The 21,045-nt window shown below is 35.7% G+C and overlaps 1 protein-coding gene across 2 annotated transcripts; it reads left to right on the top strand.

Moving 5' to 3' along the window:
- The first annotated feature begins 11,007 nt into the window (after window positions 1–11,007).
- LOC108205032 (receptor-like serine/threonine-protein kinase ALE2) lies at window positions 11,008–18,160 on the top strand. Of its 2 annotated transcripts, none has more exons than XM_017374781.2 (9): window positions 11,008–11,495; window positions 12,561–12,644; window positions 13,121–13,237; window positions 13,307–13,408; window positions 14,447–14,815; window positions 14,891–15,154; window positions 16,078–16,464; window positions 16,700–16,940; window positions 17,164–18,160. In XM_017374781.2, the coding sequence occupies exons 1-9, from the start codon at window positions 11,429–11,431 to the stop codon at window positions 17,870–17,872; spliced, it is 2,340 nt and encodes a 779-aa protein (XP_017230270.1). In that variant the 5' UTR covers window positions 11,008–11,428; the 3' UTR covers window positions 17,873–18,160. The 2 variants fall into 2 exon arrangements, with proteins under 2 accessions (XP_017230270.1, XP_063945489.1); XM_064089419.1 differs by lacking the exon at window positions 11,008–11,495 and adding an exon at window positions 11,982–12,106.
- The last annotated feature ends 2,885 nt before the right edge of the window (window positions 18,161–21,045 follow it).

Here is a 21,045-nt window from a genome sequence, read left to right as displayed (position 1 = left end):
TCAAATAAGTCAAATATATGTCATTTATATATTCAGAACTTGAATATAATCTTTTTTATAAATATCAATTTTATTCACGGTTGATAATTTCTGAATTGTTTTAATTTAATTTTGATCCTAGTCGAAGGGATAAGAGTACGAGTCCAAATAAACTTGATTTGAAATTAACTAATAAAAATATTGTGTAATAATAATTGGCTCAGTGAAAATATTATAAATTATTTAATCAATTAATTTAGAGTTTAAGTTGGTTTATTAAAATATTTAAATCGAGACTAATTCAAATAGACACCTGACGTAAACATATTAACTGCGAAGAATCACTCCCGCTCATTTTTGTATCAACATATTAAGTAAACACTTGACGTAAAATTTATGAAACTATTAACTCGAAAGGGAATGTAGTAATTCCTATCGAAGATTCTTACCTTTTTTTTCTTCAGAATCAACCCAATAATATTTCATTTTTTGGTAAAGTATGGCGAGTGCCCGAATATAACTGGTCTTATAATCTTATGATAAAATAACTAATTTCAATTTATTTCTAAATTCATATATAAAGTATTTAGATTAAATTCTCATCCGTTAACATCGAATAAGAGTTTTGAAAATTTAAGAATAAAATATCGAGTAATCAGAGTGTCGTTGCTTCTAGAATCAAAATTCAAGAAAGATGACCTTGCACTTAGTTAGGCCGTTATTACAGATCGTAAACAAGAATGAGTAAGAAGGGTAGGTGAGCTTGATTCACTTAAAAGCCACGTTCTAATTTGGATCTTCAATCAAATATTCACTATCGAGGTCTTTCTTTGTTCATCATCGTATTATAATATTGTTTGGATTTAATAATTTGATTGTATTTTTATCGTTAGAGAATTAATTAGAGTGCTCGCGTAAATTTCATAGAAAAGAAGTATAAATATAAATATAAAAGTTAATAATCACATGAAGAATGGGGCAGCCGCCTGGCCCGTTAGTATGGCCGTCTGGTCTTGATACGGGGCCTAGGCTGCATTATTGGGTGTTGATGCACATGGGAATGCCAAACTTAGCAGGTAAGTGCAAAGTGATTCATGGTAATCCCGTCTCCTGCAAGAGTTCTGATTTCTTTTATATTTTTTAAACATTAAATGATTTCTTTTACAATTGAGACATATGATTATCTATTAAATATATAATAATAATCCACATTAAAAAAAATATTAATGTGTTCTTTTTTTGAAAATAAACTTTATTTTTATAAAAATAAGCAGGCATGGCAATTTTCTTTTTTTTATCTTTGCCGTAAGTTGATTCGTAACACTATTTACAACCGATCGATTTTGATTTTTGACTTATTACACAATTTTTGCATGATTTTAAAAGTTTGATTTTTCAGTCATATTATTGGAAAAATTAATAATTTCCATACGTAAAATTTGTCTTCGGTTCATAAGGCCTTGCTCCCGAGTTATAAATACGGATGAAAACAAGTGAAGAGGAGTAAAATTATATAATTTTCTATTTGTTTCTCCCGAGTTTTTTAAAAGCACGAAAGTAAGTAAAAATGGATGCAATCATAACATAATTTCACTCCAAAAATGAGATGGAAGTAAAAACAGATTTGGTTTCACCTACATTCACTTGTTTTCTCTTCTCAGAAAACTCGAGAGCAGAACCTAAGATATCATGATATTTCTTTTGATTTGTTTTATGTAGGTCCAAAATTTAAAAAGTAAAAAAGGTTTCCAAAACTTTGAATGTGTTTAATCAATATACTTATATAAAGGAGAAGCGAGGGGCGTGTAGGTGGCGCCTCTCACATCGGTCCGTCCTATTTTTCTAATTTTCTGGAATTTTTGGATGAAAAATATCAAAAATTAGAACTACCTTTTTTAGTTTTGGGTATGTTAGAAGTAAGTTTCAGAATCTGATTTTGTTTCGGATTATTTATGGAATATAGTAACTTGAAAGTTTTAATCTGATTTTGTTTCAGATTATTTAATTATGGGAAAGACAGATTATTTATGGAATATAGTAGCTAAGCAAGTTTCATAATCTGGTTTTGTTTCGGATTATTTATGGAATATAGTAACTTGAAAGTTTTAATCTGATTTTGTTTCAGATTATTTAATTATGGGAAAGACAGATTATTATGGAATATAGTAGCTTGAAAATTTTAATCTGATTTTGTTCAGATTATTTAATTATGGGAAAGAGTAGCAAACAAGTCTCTCTGCACCTATAAATACCCGTATAGATCGTAGGGTTTTGGATCATCTAAACATAGCCTCCTCTCTCAATACCACAAACCTACCTGATAGTTCTCTTACTCGATTTTTAAAGGAGAAACGAGGGGCGTGTAGGTGGCGCCTCTCACATCGCTCCGTTCTATTTTTCTAATTTTCTGAAATTTTTGGATGGAAAATATCAAAAATTAGAAATACCTTTCTCTTGCTCGATTTCTAACTCGAAGGTGCCGTTCTTCTACAACGATAAGTGAAAGCTGTTTATACAGTAAAGGTTGTTGCAAGCAAATGTAGTTATAGACCGTTATATTGGAGTCGACAAATCCAAACATTGGAAAAAAATATAGTCTTGACATGATATTGATGGTTGATTTCAATAAATTAACTATTAGTGATGTATGTTTGTTGGTTATTTTTTTATAATATTTGTTTTGTTCATCAGACATGTTTGTTGTTGTTAATTTTTATATTAATTACTTTGTATACATGAAAAAATTATTCATGCATTATCTCTTTGCTCCGTTCAACCAACTTTTAAGAGGGTAGTTATATTTAAGTTAGATGTTTTTGTGCACAATCAATCCAAAAAAATTGGAATAAAGTGACAATGTAAGAACATGATTATTTTTTTTTAAAAAAAACAAATAAAATTAAGATTCGTCATGCTTTAAATTGTTAATTATGTGTATAAATTTATTTTCATTTTTTCACCATGAATTATAGTCCAATTTTGCAATTTTATATATTAGTATTGGTATAAATATTAACTTTGAAACATTAATATACTTTTTATAGAAAGTCATAAAATTATTTTATTCTACAAATATTAATATTAAATTATTAATATAATTTTATAGGCCACCGCAACGCGCGGTTTCTCAACTAGTTATTAAAAACACAAAATAATTAATACACATCAACATTTACATGGGAAACAGGGAGAGTATGCATCGATTTCTATTGCTGTTTTCTTCTCTGCCCTATGGCCTATGTACCATATCGGCTTAAATAGGCTCATCTAAACCCTTTGGGCTTTTTTACAGTTTTATAGGCCCATTTACAATATTTGTTCTGAAGCTGATCCTCCTCCTAGAAATTGCTATTATCCTGTTTACGGCCCAACAATGCTCAACTGCTATTATTATGAGTCAATGTTCATTTGTTTTTCTCTCGGTTGTTTTGGCTGAAAAGGACATTTAGCAAATAAAAATAATCAAAAAGAAACCTCGAGCGAATAGATATAACAGACTCTCCAATTTTGTCTTTAAATTATTTCCGATCAAATATGCCAATTTTAAAAAATGTCCGGTAGTTGACCATTTACCAAGGCATTTCTTCTTCCTATTTAAAAAGAACAATTCCACACCGGCATTCAAAAAATTTAAATATTAGATAAAGTTACATTTTTCGACTTAAAAGTCACAGTGCATCAAACAGAAGTCGGAAACAGCAGAGTGAGATGTTAGAAAATGGAAAGTTTAAAGCATATTTTTTAATATGTTCTTGATGTAATTTCCGGGACATTTTCTTAGTGAAATCCATTGAGAAATAGAGTTGAATACAGTGGCTTGAAAGAGCTTGAAATGAGAATGTGATTCATTTAATCTGGACAAATGAATCTGGTCAGTATATCTGACAGATACAGATTCATTGAATCTGGACAAATGAATCTGGTCGGTATATCTGACAGATACAGATTCATTGAACCTGGACAAATGAATCTGGTCCGAATGTCTGACAGATACAGATTCATTGAACCTGGACAAATGAATCTGGTCAGAATGTTTGACAGATACAGATTCATTGAACCTGGACAAATGAATCTGGTCAGAATGTCTGACAGATACAGATTCATTGAACCTGGACAGATGAATCTGGACGGTGTGTTGGTGCCTTGGCCTCACTATAAATAGTGAGCCTCGACACTTGAGTTGTAGCACGGGAAAAACACAAACACCATTCTCATTCTTCTCTCTTACACTCTCACCATCTACTCCGATATATACACATATACATACTGTTCTCGGGCGAACTGAGGTGTTGATCGCTGTTGATCGTACTCGTGTCTGTGAGCGGTTCGGTCTGTGCTGTTTTATCCTGGGAGCGATATTGCGACTACCCATCACAGCGTAGTGGGGCAATAATCACTTCAAGAACAGTCTAGTCTTCATCGAAGGGCTAGGCGACTCAGCTGTTCTGTATACTAATTCTAGCGACGGTGTAAGGTGCGCCTTTCTCTTCTTTTCTCGTAATTTATCAGTCACTGATTATTGTGTATACGATCTTCGTGCATGCTATATTGTTGTGGTTTCGTTGGCCTACTCTTGTTTATATAATATAACTGCTCTACACATTGTTGCTGTGATTTTCACTGTGACTCCCAACAATCTTGAAGTGATTATCTGTTATATTGTGTAGTAAGCAAGATGGTTAATGAGATTGCGGATTCTGTTGTTGGTGGTGGTGCTGGTTCTGGGTCTGGTGTTACTAGTAACATCGATTGGACTACGTATCGTTTTCCACAGCCCATTGATTTATCAGGTATTCCTGATAAATTCGGTGGGGGAGTTTCTTTTTCTCGTTGGCAGAAAAAGATGAAACTGTGGCTTACGGTTAAGGGTCTGTGGCCGGTGTTGCAGTATGAAAAACCAGTTGTGGTACAGGAAAAGGCTGAAACCCTTAAGGCATATGCTATGTGGGAGGAAAAGGATGGGGTGGCTAGGGCTGCTATACTAGCAGCCTTAACGAACACTTTGTTCGATGTTTACTCATCTGACTCCTACACTGCTAAGACCTTGTGGGAGAAGCTTGATCAGACACACAATACTGACTCGCAAGGGTTAGAAAAGTATTCTGTGGCTAAGTTCCTGGACTTCAAACTGGTGGATACAAAATCCATGACTGAGCAGGTGCATGAGTTTGAGACGTTGGTGCATGCTTTGAAGGAGTCCGGAATGGACCTTCCTGAAAAGTTTTTGGTTATGTCTGTGATTGAAAAGCTCCCTAAGTCTTGGGAAGAGTTTGCACTCTCCCTGAAAAGACAGAAGGGAGAGATCACTTGGACTAACCTGATGCTGGACATCTCTGTGCAGGAGCAGCACAAGTCCAAACAGGGACATGTGATGCCAACTGAATCTGGTAGCTCGAAGGTCAATGTAGTGACTGTGGGACAGAAAAGAAAGTCTGTCGCTAAGAAGGTGAACACTAAGCCCAAAACTGACAAGGGCAAGGCTAAGAAATCAAAGGCCAACAAACCATGTTGGTCTTGTGGACAGGTTGGTCATTGGAGTAAGGACTGTCCTGTAAAGAAAGCTAAGAAAGCTGAGGTGGTAGCACAAGCAAATACTGTGCTTGGAACCACTGATGGGCCTGTGCTTAACATGGTTGTTGGTGAGGCTGTTGCTTCTGAAACCAATGACGGGTATGTTAAGTACAACCCTGTACTATTTTCCACTACTCTGTCTAATGAGTGGTTGATTGATACGGGAGCTAATGTGCACATTTGTGCTGATATTACTCTGTTTGTATCTTATCAACAGGCTCATGGGATGACAGTGACGATGGGGAATGCTAGTGCGGCTCAAGTTCGTGGAATAGGAAACGTGGACCTGAAGTTTGCTTCAGGGCGTGTTCTATCCCTTACTAGAGTGCATCATGTTCCCGAGATTCGTAGAAATATTATTAGTGGAAGTTGTTTAGTTAAAAATGGCTTTGAACTTTCTTTAAAGTGTAATAAAGTAGTTATTACTCAGACTGGTGTGTTTTTTGGCAAGGGCTACTTGTCAGACGGCTTGTTTTTAATAAATGTGGAGCCTGTTTTAGGCGGTTTTATTAATGATATTGCTTCTCCTTCTGTTAATAATATTGAATCATCCGATTTGTGGCACTCTAGGCTTGGTCATTTAAATTTTGGTGCTCTAAAGAATATGATGAACTTAGAGTTGATTCCAAAGCATGCCATTGATAAGAAAACTAAATGTCAAGTATGTGTGACAGCTAAACTAACAAGGAAACCTTTTCATAGTGTGGTTAGGGATTCTGACTTGTTAGATTTAGTGCACTCGGACATATGTGAATTTGGTGGTGTGTTGACTAAGGAACACTGTAGATATTTCATTACCTTTATAGATGATTGTAGTAGATATTGTTATGTTTATTTTCTTAAACATAAAGATGAAGCACTTGAAAAATTCATTAGATTTAAAACTGAAGTTGAAACACAAACTGGTAAAGTACTTAAACGTTTGAGATCTGATAGAGGTGGTGAATATACGGGAAACACCTTTAATGAATTTTGCAAGAGCAATGGTATAATTCATGAGGTGACTCCACCATATACACCTGAGTCTAATGGGGTGGCAGAACGAAAGAACAGAACTTTTAAAGATATGATTAACAGTATGTTGATTAATTCGGGGTTGCCCAAGTACATGTGGGGGGAGGCTCTGAATACGGCTTGCCATATTCTGAATAGAGTCCCTCTGAAACATATGGACAAGACACCTTACGAATTATGGAAAGGCAGGAAAACTAGTCTAAAGTATCTTCGTGTGTGGGGGTGCCTTGCGAAGGTACTTGTCCCTGAACACAAGAGAAAGAAACTAGGGCCGAAAACTGTTGATTGTATCTTTCTGGGCTATCTCGAAACCACTACAGCTATGAGATTTTTAGTATTAAAATCTGACATAGATGGTATAGTGGCAAACACGATAGTTGAGTTTCGTGATGCAACATTCTTTGAGGATGTCTTCCCTATGAAGACTGGTATACCTCAAAGTTCTTCTAGTGTTGATCCTACTCACACATCTAGTTCTATTCCCGATCATGTGGAAAAGATGACAAATGTGGGGGCAGATCCTACTAGTAGCTCTACTCCTAATGAAGTTGAGGAACCTAGAAGGAGCAAGCGTGCAAAGGTAGTTAAGGACTTTGGAAGTGATTTTATCACTTACAATGTCGAGGACGAACCTTTGACTTTCCGACAAGCCATGGATTCTTCGGAATCTAGGCACTGGAAAGGCGCTGTGAAGAGTGAAATTGACTCTATTGTTTCTAACGGAACATGGGAGTTGGTTGACCTCCCTCCTGGGTGTTCTACTATAGGATGTAGGTGGATCTTCAAAAGGAAGATGAAACCAGATGGCTCAATAGATAAGTATAAAGCTAGATTGGTTGCTAAAGGTTTTAGGCAAAGAGAAGGTATTGACTACTTTGATACATACTCTCCTGTTGCAAGATTGACAACGATCCGAATGCTTGTAGCATTGGCTTCCGTACATGGTCTTATCATCCATCAAATGGATGTAAAGACAGCTTTTCTTCATGGTGATCTTGAAGAAGAGATTTATATGGATCAGCCTGAGGGATTTGTTGCATCTGGCAATGAGAGCAAAGTATGTAAGTTAGTCAAATCCATCTACGGCTTGAAACAAGCACCTAGAGACTGGCACAAAAAGTTTGATGACACTGTTTTGACTTTTGATTTTATAGTTAATGATAATGACAAGTGTGTCTACTATAAGGTTAAAGGAAATGAACATATTGTGTTGTGCTTGTATGTGGATGATATACTACTGTTTGGAACCAATATTGAGATTATTAACGAGACAAAGAATTTCTTGAAAAAACACTTTGAAATGAAGGACATGGGTGAGGCGAATGTGATTCTTGGACTCAAGTTGACTCAGTCAACTGAGGGAATAACCTTGTCACAATCTCATTATATAGAGAAATCTATACTTGAGAAGTATGGTTATTCAAATTGTAGAATTGCTAGTACACCATATGATCCTAAAGTTGCTCTTATCAAGAATGCTTCAGGTGTACCTGTGTCTCAGTTAAGATATTCTCAGATTATTGGTAGTTTGCAATATCTTGCTAATGGTACTAGACCAGATATATCATATTCTGTGTCTAAGTTAGCAAGATATACAAGCTGTCCAAACAGAACTCATTGGGATGCTCTAGATAGAGTACTTAGATATCTGAAAGGCACCATATATCTTGGGTTGCACTACAGGAGATATCCTAGTGTGCTTGAGGGATATAGTGATGCGAGTTGGATAGCTAAGAAGTCTGGTTCCAATGGAGTGACTGGATATCTGTTTACCCTTGCGGGTGGAGCAGTATCCTGGAAGTCGACTAGACAGACTATAGTAACTCGGTCTACATTTGAGGCCGAGTTGTGTGCATTGGATGCCACGGGTACGGAGGCTGAATGGTTACATGGACTCATGTCTATGTTACCTGTAGTAAGTCGTCCGCTACCGGCAATTTCTGTTCATTGTGATAGCCGTACAACTATCGACAAGATCAGAAGTGTCAAGTATAATGCTAAAACAAAGAGACACATCCAAGTTAGACTTAAGTCTATAAGGGGTTTGGTGTCTGATCGGACTATTGCTATTGAGTTCATTGGAACTCAAGATAACATAGCTGATCCACTGACTAAAGGGCTTGAGCATGCTGTTGTCCTTAAGTCAAGGTTGGGGATGGGACTGATAACCCATCATGATTCATCTACAGCGGGAACCCAATACATCTGAGAGGAGATCCCTCAAAGTGTATTCAATGTGGTAAACAAGCTGTAAGGGTGGATCGGTAGTACCTTTAACTACAATATAGATACTTATGCATCTGAGTCTATCCCCTGCAAACCTAAAAGGTACTGACACTGCAAGTATAGCAAGAGTTTTTAGAACTCTGAATGGGGTCAAGTCATTTGACGAGATGGTTGCAGTACATCTCTGGAGATGCCCAGCTAAGCGAATGTAATTGTGAGGTCGCAATTAGAGGAAAGGGTTATTCCTTGAAACATTCGACGAACAGGATCGAGACACGACCATTAATGTCTCAAAGCCGTAGATCGGCACCATAGCCTTTGACCTGTCGTCGTCTATGGAGTGTGGTTACACCCAACGGATAGAGATTCAAGGTGAAACAATCCATCTATATCCGGTAGCCATCGAAGTAGGGGACTTAGGAGGGTTCAAACCCGGAAGGGTACCTACTCTGAAAAACAAGTCATGATGAGGACTAATATGCATATCTATATGGATTTGTGGGGGATTGTTAGAAAATGGAAAGTTTAAAGCATATTTTTTAATATGTTCTTGATGTAATTTCCGGGACATTTTCTTAGTGAAATCCATTGAGAAATAGAGTTGAATACAGTGGCTTGAAAGAGCTTGAAATGAGAATGTGATTCATTTAATCTGGACAAATGAATCTGGTCAGTATATCTGACAGATACAGATTCATTGAATCTGGACAAATGAATCTGGTCGGTATATCTGACAGATACAGATTCATTGAACCTGGACAAATGAATCTGGTCCGAATGTCTGACAGATACAGATTCATTGAACCTGGACAAATGAATCTGGTCAGAATGTTTGACAGATACAGATTCATTGAACCTGGACAAATGAATCTGGTCAGAATGTCTGACAGATACAGATTCATTGAACCTGGACAGATGAATCTGGACGGTGTGTTGGTGCCTTGGCCTCACTATAAATAGTGAGCCTCGACACTTGAGTTGTAGCACGGGAAAAACACAAACACCATTCTCATTCTTCTCTCTTACACTCTCACCATCTACTCCGATATATACACATATACATACTGTTCTCGGGCGAACTGAGGTGTTGATCGCTGTTGATCGTACTCGTGTCTGTGAGCGGTTCGGTCTGTGCTGTTTTATCCTGGGAGCGATATTGCGACTACCCATCACAGCGTAGTGGGGCAATAATCACTTCAAGAACAGTCTAGTCTTCATCGAAGGGCTAGGCGACTCAGCTGTTCTGTATACTAATTCTAGCGACGGTGTAAGGTGCGCCTTTCTCTTCTTTTCTCGTAATTTATCAGTCACTGATTATTGTGTATACGATCTTCGTGCATGCTATATTGTTGTGGTTTCGTTGGCCTACTCTTGTTTATATAATATAACTGCTCTACACATTGTTGCTGTGATTTTCACTGTGACTCCCAACATGAGAGAGGTTGTTTCTTGGATGCTACCAAAAGAAAACGAGTAGCAGATCCAGATTAGCTGACCAACGACGAATTATAGGAAGAAGAAAGAAACAAAAATGAGAGTGTCTGTCAGCTCTTATATTTTTTTATGTCTTTCTTCTGTGACTTCTGTCTAGTCTCATCTTACAACTTACAAGTAGTGTACTGTTTCTATTTATTTTTATCCTGTTTTCTGTTTTCTTGCCCAAAAAACCTCAGATTCCTTCTCATTTTTATATTTCCGACAGAATTTATTTTACTTTGTCTTATTTGTCAAGTAAATCTTGATTAAGTACTAACATTAGATTTTGTCAACTTTAGATTCGAGTCTTACTATTTCTTTATCAGTTTGGAATAAAGTTGGTATTCTTTTATTATAAACTATAATTTGTATAATGTATTTTCGTTTAAGTTTATTTGTTCATGTAAATTTTTAGATGATGGAGAGCACTGAAAGTAACTTAAATATATATATATTTATCAAAATAAGAATATGAGATACGAAAAAGTATACAGAGATACACTTGTTATATTCCAGATCGTGACTAATATTCCAAATCAGAAAATAATTATTGACTAAAACAGAAAAACAAATTAGCAAAAGTGCAACATTGATTAATAAAAATTGCAAAAATATAAAAGTTAGTTAATTAAGTTAAAATCTTGGCCCCACGGGGGAGGGCCGACACTCATCAAAAGGCAGAAAAGTGGCTGGATTACACTACCTAAATTAAAAAGCCAACCTTTCTCTATCTCTCCATCTATACACACACTTTCTGTATCTCTACATCACTTCTTGCTGCCTGTAGCAGACCTACTAGCAAAATCTTGAGACCCCATCACTTCATTTCCAGCTCCAAGATCTTGCAATGTGTTTATTTTTCTAAAAAAATAATTAAAAAAGATCTGATTTTTATGTTGTAATTTTGTTTAGAAAGTTTAGATCTTAACTCAACTTGATGGATCTGTAGAACCCTTCTGCATTGTTCCTTTTGAGGTGGGGTTTGGTTATTTTTTGATTTTTTGGCTTCAAGAAATGCAATTTTTGGGTTTCTGTGAGCTGGTTCTTGAAAAATTTGAGCTTTACCGGAACCCTAGGAAGCTCCGGCCAGTTGGGTTTTTCCGGGAGCTTTGATTCTGACAATGGTCTGTCTGAATTGTGTGTTTGGACAGAGAAGAACAAGATGTCAACTACTTTGATACTGCTGCTGTTCTTTTTTCACTTGCTATTTCTGCTTTCCACTAGTTTTGGTAAATTATGTTTGTGTTTGTATATTCATTGTTTTTTGTTTTACTCTTTGTTTTGTTGTTATGCAAGATTTAACATTTTGAACTATAAGTGTATCATGTATGTGTCACGGTGTGTGTATTAATGAACTCACTAAAGGACAAGAAGTTACTGGTGTGTAGTGATAGTTTATGTGTATTATTATTCTGTTGAATGTACATATCTGATGTACATTTCTAACCTTTTGCTGCAATCACATGATCACCAGAGTTTAGGTTTTGAATAAGGCCTTAATAAGACAATAATGTGTGTAGTCTGTATATGTGTATGTGTGTGTATGTGCTACATTAGTACAACTAGATTGTTTATTTTGCTCATATAATAATTGCCGAAGTGAGAACTTCTTAGTGAGATTAGTCTAAGGAAAGATTTGTTTTTTTTCTTTAGGCCTGTATATGTATTTTGTGGATAATTTAATGAATGAAACAAGCTACATTTTTTATACTACTGATAGGTCGTAAAGTTGGAAGAAGCAGCTATAATGATTAATGAGTACTGTACTAATGTGTATGTAATCAATAAGTTGGCCCATGTCACTTGCGTGAGGAAATATTGAGCATGGCATTTACTTAAGGTCTGAGCTCTAACCATTGTTGCTTGTGATATAATCTATAAATTACTTACTGGAATCTCCATTTGCATGTTCATTCTTCTCAGTTTCTCATGTTGTTTAGCAAAATACGATTAGTTATGCTTCACCTTATTGAGCAAACCTGAATCTCTTGTCGAAAAGGCTGTCATACCTTCATTAAAGTGTTCTTTAGTAATATCAACAAGCTAATTTGGTATGGTGATTAGTTATTTGTGTATGTAATGGTGTGTGATGGAATAGTTAGGACATGTTAATATGTAATATAGCTCAAATGCTTTCCCATGATATCTTTACCAATAAAAAGAATCGGAACAGAGATGTGGCAGATGTTAATAGAAACTGGATGTATATATTTTATTATACCATATTCTGATCTTTGTTTGCTAGTTTACTTACTCTTCCATGAACTTATGACTTATGTCTTATTCAATTCCAGGGATACCTTTTCAGCACATCTTTTTATCTCCTTCCATTCAGCCAGCCAAACGAGAGTTGATCAGAATTTTTTTACCAGAACATGGTAAGTTACGAAGTGATTGGCTTGGTTCAGATAAATTAGAGATTGACATGGTTATAAAAGGTGTGAGCACATTACAGTGGTACGAGATTCGAGAGGATATTTACTTTCATCTTGCAGTGTTATTTGACAAGGTAGCCTAGGTTCGAGCTGTAAAGAATGCTGCTAACAATAGTTTTACTTCATTGATACCAATATCCATTAATAAGCAGTTGAACTAGTGAAGTGAAGTGAGTTAGGCAATGTGAAATTTTTTCAGCGGCATGACCATTAGAATAACTTAGTATCCACCAGTGATGCAATATTGCAATGTAGTTTTCCTTAATTGAAATTTTTATGTGACATAACAAGGAAAATTTGTTGTTTATGGCTTTTATTCTACACTTCCTTGCATCTAACTGGTAACCTAGCTGTCCTAGCTCGTGAAACATAATTTGACTTGTATTAGTTTTGACATGGTTGTTTAACTTATCTTTCAGAAAGGTTTATGTTATTGCATGCTTCAGTGGCTACTTCAAGAGTACCATATAGGACTCGAGTTAAGCCTCTGAAAAATTCCATAGTACCTTCTCCATCTCCTTCTCCCTCATCTCAAGGTACTTCATTTTCCCATTACCTGATTTTCTATTTTATAATTATTTCTGATGCCATACACCCACTTCTAGGTCCTATAGCTAGTCATAGAACTGGTACTCTAAGAAGACATCACCACCACCATCATCAAACTAAACCGCTTGCATTCTCTCCGTCACCATCGACTGTACCAGGTAATGTTTCTATCTATCTATAATTTGGTCAAATAAATGTTTTCCCACAAAAAGAAAATGGTCTTTTAGTAGTTTATTGATTACAACTCCTCATCGCTAGAAGTTGGCAAAAAAATTGTAATTCATTATCGTTGGAAGGAACATAAAGCGTGGTTTTCTTGTACGAAATTAAAAAAAAATGATAATTGCTGTCAATCCAGAAATCCAGATGTAGTATCATATATCCTTCTGAATGGTAAACCACAACAGAGCTAGTTGCTTCTGTTAACTTTCATCAATTCAATAAGAAGGTTTACTTCTTTTGACACACATCGAAATGGAATTAAGGACATCATGTTTATAATCGTGTGAGAACTAGTTGCATTAAGATTGACAGGATTTTTTTTTAATTGAATTTCTTTGCTCATCCCTTAACTTCCACCCCTTATAATTATATTCAATTATTATTTTTCCTTTCATGCAGAAAGTGGTACATTAATTTCATTAATCTTCTTCCTACCCATTTCCAAACTCAGGGCAGCTAAAAATAATGTTTGATTCCTTTATGAGCGTTGTACATGTCATTATGTATAAACCTACCCTTTTCCATCCCTCGTACATATTTCACAGCCCTATCTTATCTTTTCAAATATGTGATACCATTCTTACTTGAACTGAAACAGTTCCATTCATGTTACCAATCATATGCAGTTATTAATTTGAAGTCAAACCATTAAATTTTCTTTTACATCAACAAATAAGATTTAGAGATCCATCTTATATTGAGTTGGAAGCTCATCTCAAATATAATTCTTCACAATTTATTTTGTTGATAGTTTACACTATAATACAGAACCTTCTCTGCTTACTGCAACTTAAATATCTATGACAAAAAGCTTAGCTTCATTTATGAACCACGATATATTTTAGCGACCCAGCTAGCCACAAAGATAGTTGTTCTGTTCATTATGTGCTTGCTTATTTTGAAACTTGACATTTCTGGATTTATTTGTGTTTATGCTCTTGTTTTTTTTTTCCCCGGCTTCTTTGCTTTGACAGGTTGCAATCAAATATGTTTGGAGCCTCTTACTTCAGCTCCCTTTGGTTCACTCTGTAGTTGTGTGTTCCCTATGAAAGTGAGGCTTCTTTTTGATGTGTCTCTGCTTGCTATCTTCCCTGTTATTAATGAGCTAGAGATTGAGGTGGCAGAAGGCACATATCTAAAACAAAGCCAAGTAGTGATAACAGGTGCTAGTGCCGATGATCAAAATCAGGATAAAACAGCAGTTGATATTAACTTAGTGCCTCTAGGAGAGAAGTTTGATAACACCACTGCTACACTAACTTATGAGCGATTTTGGCAGAAGAAGGTGCCTCTTAATAAGACACTCTTTGGTACTTATGATGTTGCGTCAATTACTTATCCAGGTAATATATTTAGATCCTGTCATTTTTATATGCAACCATTCAAGTATGATCTTGTTCTGATGGCTTTAGTATCAGGACTTCCTTCTCTGCCACTGTCCGGGGGTCACCACAGTAGTGGTCCAAGTGGAAGTGCTGGAAAGCAGTACCCCATCACTGCAGATTTTATCAACAAAAGCCAGAAAATGAATACGAGAACTATATTAATTATATCATCATCTGCAGTGGTGGTCTTGGTTGTATGCATTGGAGCAGTCATTGTTCTCTTGAATTGCAGGAAAGATGGCAGACCATCAAATGCTGTTCGTCATGCTTATACACCATCTGTTAACAGGAGATCTGGTAAATATTTTAGCTTAGTGTTCATTCTCCTTGGTAAATATTATAGCCTTGTAGGTGATTATTATTGTTACAAAGTTGCAAAATTTGGTCATGGCTCATGACACAACTAGAAAACCAGACCTTCCCCAACAGAACTTCGCACTAAAAAACGCGATCACAGGTATACCTCCTTCACTTGTGACAAAATAAGAAGAATATTTAATGCAATGAAGAATTATATCTCACAATTTTCTTGGAATACAAAATATTTTACATATGCAAGTGCTAAAACATCTGAGCCCTAGTATGATAATACTTAGTTGGGTATGACTGAACAGTATAATGAATAATACAAGTTATACCCTGAGAGTTCTTTTGAAAATACGCATAAATAGAGCAGAGGCCAGAGAGAGAAGGTGAAAGAGTTGTCAATGCATTACTAAAATGAAAATTCGAAGAAGAGCAGTCGGTTTAATTTCCCATTCGGCTCACATGGTCAACATTAAACTTTGAGTGAAAAAATTTGTCTCCTATTACTTTGAATCCAAATGTTGGAAACATATCTGCATCCTTATGCTACATTATTCATGTACATCTTTGTGAAGGGTCTATGACATCCACCGGCAAGAAAGTGTGTGTGTGTGTTGGGGGGGGGGGGGGGGGGGGGGGGCATCGAGTATGCACATGATTTAAACTTAATAGATGTAAATATAATGTTTCATTCTTGTGAAATGGAACCTAAAACCACATACGTTGCAATGCTCTCTATCTAATTTTTTATCTTTTACAAGATGATTATTCTGGATTTACAGGTGATCTTAATATATATGATCCCGTAAATAGTATCTCGGCTGCTAACGTGTTGGAAAATCTTTTGAAATAAACGTACTAGGAAAAATAGACACATCAAGCTATACTAATTCAGCATCTTCACTGTCTTGCAGGAATTGTGTCCATCTTAAGTAGCCCCACTAGCTCAAAATCGGCATCCCTCTTTTCTGCCATGCCCACTTCTTTGCTTTCTGTAAAAACATTTACGCTTGCTGAGCTGCAAAAGGCGACAGACAAATTCAATGCAAACAGAGTTCTGGGAGAAGGAGGATTTGGGCGTGTGTATCATGGCCTCGTGGAAGATGGGACTGAGATAGCAGTAAAATTGATTACAAGAGAAAGTCAGAACGGAGATCGTGAATTCATTGCCGAAGTTGAGATGTTAAGCCGCTTACATCATCGCAACCTTGTGAAGTTGATTGGAATATGTTTTGAAAGGCATACGCGTTGCTTGATTTATGAAGTAGTTCCAAATGGCAGCGTTGAGTCTCATTTGCATGGTCAGTTTTTATGTCTGACTTCTACTAATCCTTTTATTGCTGGCTAGACTTCAACATTAATTTGGCATGTTATATGAAATGGTTCTTTTTTTCCCATATTACGTCCAGAAATGAAATGTAAAAGGATCAATGTTGAAGTATGCAATCAATTCATTTACTTCCTCATTCCATTGTTATAGATAGGTGATGCTGCTCCTAAATCAGATTATTTAAAGAAAACTGCTGTTGTCTGCAGGTGTGGACAAGAGAAAGGGGCCTCTTGACTGGGATGCACGTTTGAAAATTGCTCTTGGTGCAGCCAGAGGATTAGCTTATCTTCATGAAGATTCTAATCCTCGCGTGATCCACCGCGATTTCAAAGCTAGCAATGTTTTACTTGAAGATGACTTCACTCCTAAGGTTTCTGATTTTGGGTTGGCAAGGGAAGCGACCGAAGGAAGTCAGCATATTTCAACTCGAGTAATGGGAACTTTTGGGTACATTTTCTTCATAATCAGCTGTTATTTCACAAATTTATGTGATTTCAGAAGTCAGTTGCTGCCTTGTTACTGCTGTCTAGCAAAGATTGTCCATTATCGAGCATCTATCACTATAATAGTAAAATTTCACATATAAATGTATTGCTTGCCTTCATCTATATATTGAGCTATTTAACTTCTGTCAGCCGTTTCTGCTAGTAACTAGTGATTGGATCTGCAGGTATGTTGCCCCTGAATATGCGATGACAGGACACCTACTAGTTAAGAGTGATGTGTACAGTTATGGGGTGGTTCTGTTAGAACTTCTTAGCGGAAGACAGCCTGTAGACATGTCTCAACCTTCTGGACAAGAGAACCTTGTGACTTGGGCGCGGCCCCTACTAACAAGCAGAGAGGGTTTGGAGCAGCTGGTGGACCCTACTTTAGCCGGAAGTTATCAATTTGATGATATGGCCAAGGTGGCGGCCATAGCTAACATGTGTGTTCATCCGGAGGTGACCCACAGACCATTCATGGGAGAAGTTGTGCAAGCTCTAAAACTAATATACAACGATACAGACGGGGACTGCTCTAGTCAAAGGGTATCGTCCGCTATAGATGTAGACTTCAAAGACGATTCTGTTTCTGATAGCAGTTGGTGGAATGCAGGTGGATTAACCCCACGTTTAACATATGGCAACGCCACCTCTTTCATAACAATGGAATACAGTTCTGGTCCACTCGACGAACTAGGGAACAGAGCATTTTCAGGTTCAAGTCCAATGGGAGACCGGGTGTCGCTACCAATTAGACATGGCAATAGGTCAGGTCCACTGAGGACAGTCCGGAGCAAGCCGTCTTTTTATAGAACAAAGGGAAGCATGAGTGAACATGGTTTACTCTCAAAGCGAGGATGGGACGAAGGTGCCAGCCATGAAGCTTCTTTTTAGAGTGTCGATTTTAAGTGTACAGAACAGAAAGATCACTTTCTCTTCTCGAAAGTGTCGTTCTTATGTAGTTTAGCAATTTAATTTGGGTGTGGTTTTCATTTTGAGAGATATTAGATGGGGATTTGGGGGTGTCAAATGCTTTTCTAATATTGAAAATCAAGATTCATTACCATATATACATGTGGAGATGTAAGATTGAGAGTCATCTGTATTACATGTGGTTAAATTGATTTTGCTGCAGTGCAGTTCATTTGCTAGATTGAACCAACAATTTTCATTTCTTCTTTATTTTTGGCTCACTTTTCCTGGAGCTAGTCAAGAATTTATTGTAAGTTTCAAGTCCTAGTCATAAATTCCAGTTTTCAGGCACTCTTGTCTTTACTGCCATTCTACTTTTCTTGTTTCTTATTTCTTTTTGAGTATAGCTCACTCTGGACTATAGTGTTGTATATGTTCTTAAATAATCTTGGTAAGCGAAAATTGAACCTAAATGATCTCCGGAGAGCGAGAATTGAATCTAGGATCAGGATAGTTTTGACAATGGATTTTTGTTTGATGTTATGCTTATGGTCATTTGGGCCTCCAGTAATGAGATAGAGTAAGTTCATGCTGAGCGAGACCTTACGGTGTGGAGAAATCATCGAGACAATTAAAAGCTTTTGGTTTGGGCCTCTACTATACCGTTACAGGTCGGAGTCCAGATTTTCAGCCATTACAATGGGCCGTTGTTGTAGTTTCACGAGGATGCACCAACAAGAATATAAATGAGACTATTAGTAAGCTTTTGTTGAGAAAATTATATTTTCATAACGAATTAAATACACCAGAGTTCTAAAACTTCTCGGTTTATTAAAGTTTTTAATTATTTTTCAGAAAAATTTCAACCTGATTACACTTTGATTTGACTAGAATTCTCTTATTTATCCAAAAGAATTTCGATAAATCTTCTAACAATTCTGAATTAGTATATCAACCGATTAGTTTCGAATTTCAATTTATACACTCGTACTATCCCAGCAAATATAGCGTTTAAACTCGGTCATTTTAACTTTTGACAATTACATGATTTGGAATTATGTATGCTGAGCGTAGTTAATTTATCGAAAATCAGTCGTTCGCTATTACTCAACTCATAATCAAAAATTTGCAATACATATCATTTGCCTGGCATTTTACGTCGAATCAATTATTAATTTTATGAAAAATTTATACATAAAAATTTTCCACTCAAATATTAGTAAATATCGTTATCCACACTTATCAGATACGTCTGTGTTATATTCTGAATATCCGATTCATAAATCATGCCGCAGGCAAAATTTTAGTAAAATGCGTCTCTTCAAAGGACGAACGATTATTTAACGAAAAAGGTGGTTCGTTCCAGCGGGAAGCTGGCCTTTGGGAATCATCCAAGCCTGCAAAGTAGTTAAGATTGCTGTAATTATCGAACTTGATCGTTAATTAATTAACAACTTTACAACTCGGCAGGAAGTAGGATGCAATTAATTTGAACACTTTTGGTTTAATTTTTTATGAGCCTTTTGGTTTTGATTCTATTCTCCAGCTTGTTCAGAGCTGGGATTATTTTGATTCTCTCTGCTTTATCCATTCAATAAGACAAGTTTCAACTTTTTCCTTAAATTGTAATGCAACTAATCATTTGCCACGCTGTCCACTTTCTTGGCTAACAATAACTTAAATTATGTAATTTGGAGGGTATTATGTGAGCTCGTGGGTTTACCCAGTCCGCATTCAAAGAGCAGCAGCTGCGGTTTCCTGCATAAAAAAAATATTTATTCATTCTTATTACATCAAAAGTTCATTATTATTTAGCAAAAAAAAAAGTTCATTATTATAACTTTTTTTATTACAGAACGAAATAGGTCTAAATAATAATAATATCCGAATATTTTTATGAGATGTCGATTATTTACATTTTATAAAAAGGTGTATGCCAGTGATAGTGTGCCAAGTACAAATTAGATATTAAAATTATATAGGACAAGAAAAGAAAAATTATTTTCAGTGATCACAAGAAAAGTTGGATTCACTTGATTTAAGTTACGAAGATATGTTTGTAGTCAAATTCGTTTTTTTGTGTCAACTGTTTATTAACAAGAAAAACTAACACCTTTTTTGTCGTGTAATGAGTCGGCGGCGATCATTGCAGATAAATATTAACTGAAAAATAAATCGTGACTAATAATGAGTGATATTCCTAAATCGAGTATTTTAAGAATCAGTTGAAGGTTTAGAGCTGGTCAATATCACTGGAAAATCGACATATTCCATTGCACATGTTACGTAATTATACGCTGTTTAAAATTCGATCAACGGATTATTTTTAAGTGCTGCACATTGTTTTAGCATATAGATATCTTCGAATAGTACTTATCGACTGATTTGCATCACTGCTTGCATAAATCATAGTCAAACATATTTCACCGGTTTTAATAAAATTTTAGGTATTAACTTAATGAATTATATATTAACTGTTTAAACTGCATGATAATGTGGTCTAATCATGTGTTTGATCACATTCTCTGGTCAACTCGATCCAAGTCATGATTTGGTAGTTAACATCATAATATCAAAATAACAATCCACAGTCAATCACTCATTATATTATAGATAAATCCCAACATAAATTTATGTATGGGGTAAAAATTGCTTAATAAAAATTATTTAACAGGGCACATCAGAATTTCGACAGATAAATATACCGTAATAACATATAAATATATATAATATTTATTCTTATACATTTAATTATTACTAAAATAAATTTTTATCGTAGTATTTATAAAATTTGACCCGAGATCGGTCAAAAAAAATAAAAAAAATTTGACCCGAGTTACGATTCTCCTTTGATTTATCCCTGCATGCAAGGATATCAATTTTATTCGTACTTACAGTAGTCAATTGCCTCATTCAAACCTAGCTACAACGGTTAACACTTAACATTGACAGTTTAGGTGTACACAGACAATTCTAACGATTTTTTGAGCAACCTTTTAGGGAAATATTCCAAATTTGACTAGTATTACCTATCACATGGATAATTTTCTAGTTTTACAAGTTGTTAATAAAGAGTTAGCCCTAATTAAGTAGGGATATGGACGGTTTAATTATGGTTTAAGCAATGAACATGATTCATTAAGCAGTTAAATGCC

Source organism: Daucus carota, chromosome 1, assembly GCF_001625215.2.
Source record: "Daucus carota subsp. sativus chromosome 1, DH1 v3.0, whole genome shotgun sequence".
NCBI classification, from domain to species: Eukaryota; Viridiplantae; Streptophyta; class Magnoliopsida; order Apiales; family Apiaceae; genus Daucus; species Daucus carota.
This window is presented reverse-complemented; position numbering and strand designations above follow the sequence as displayed.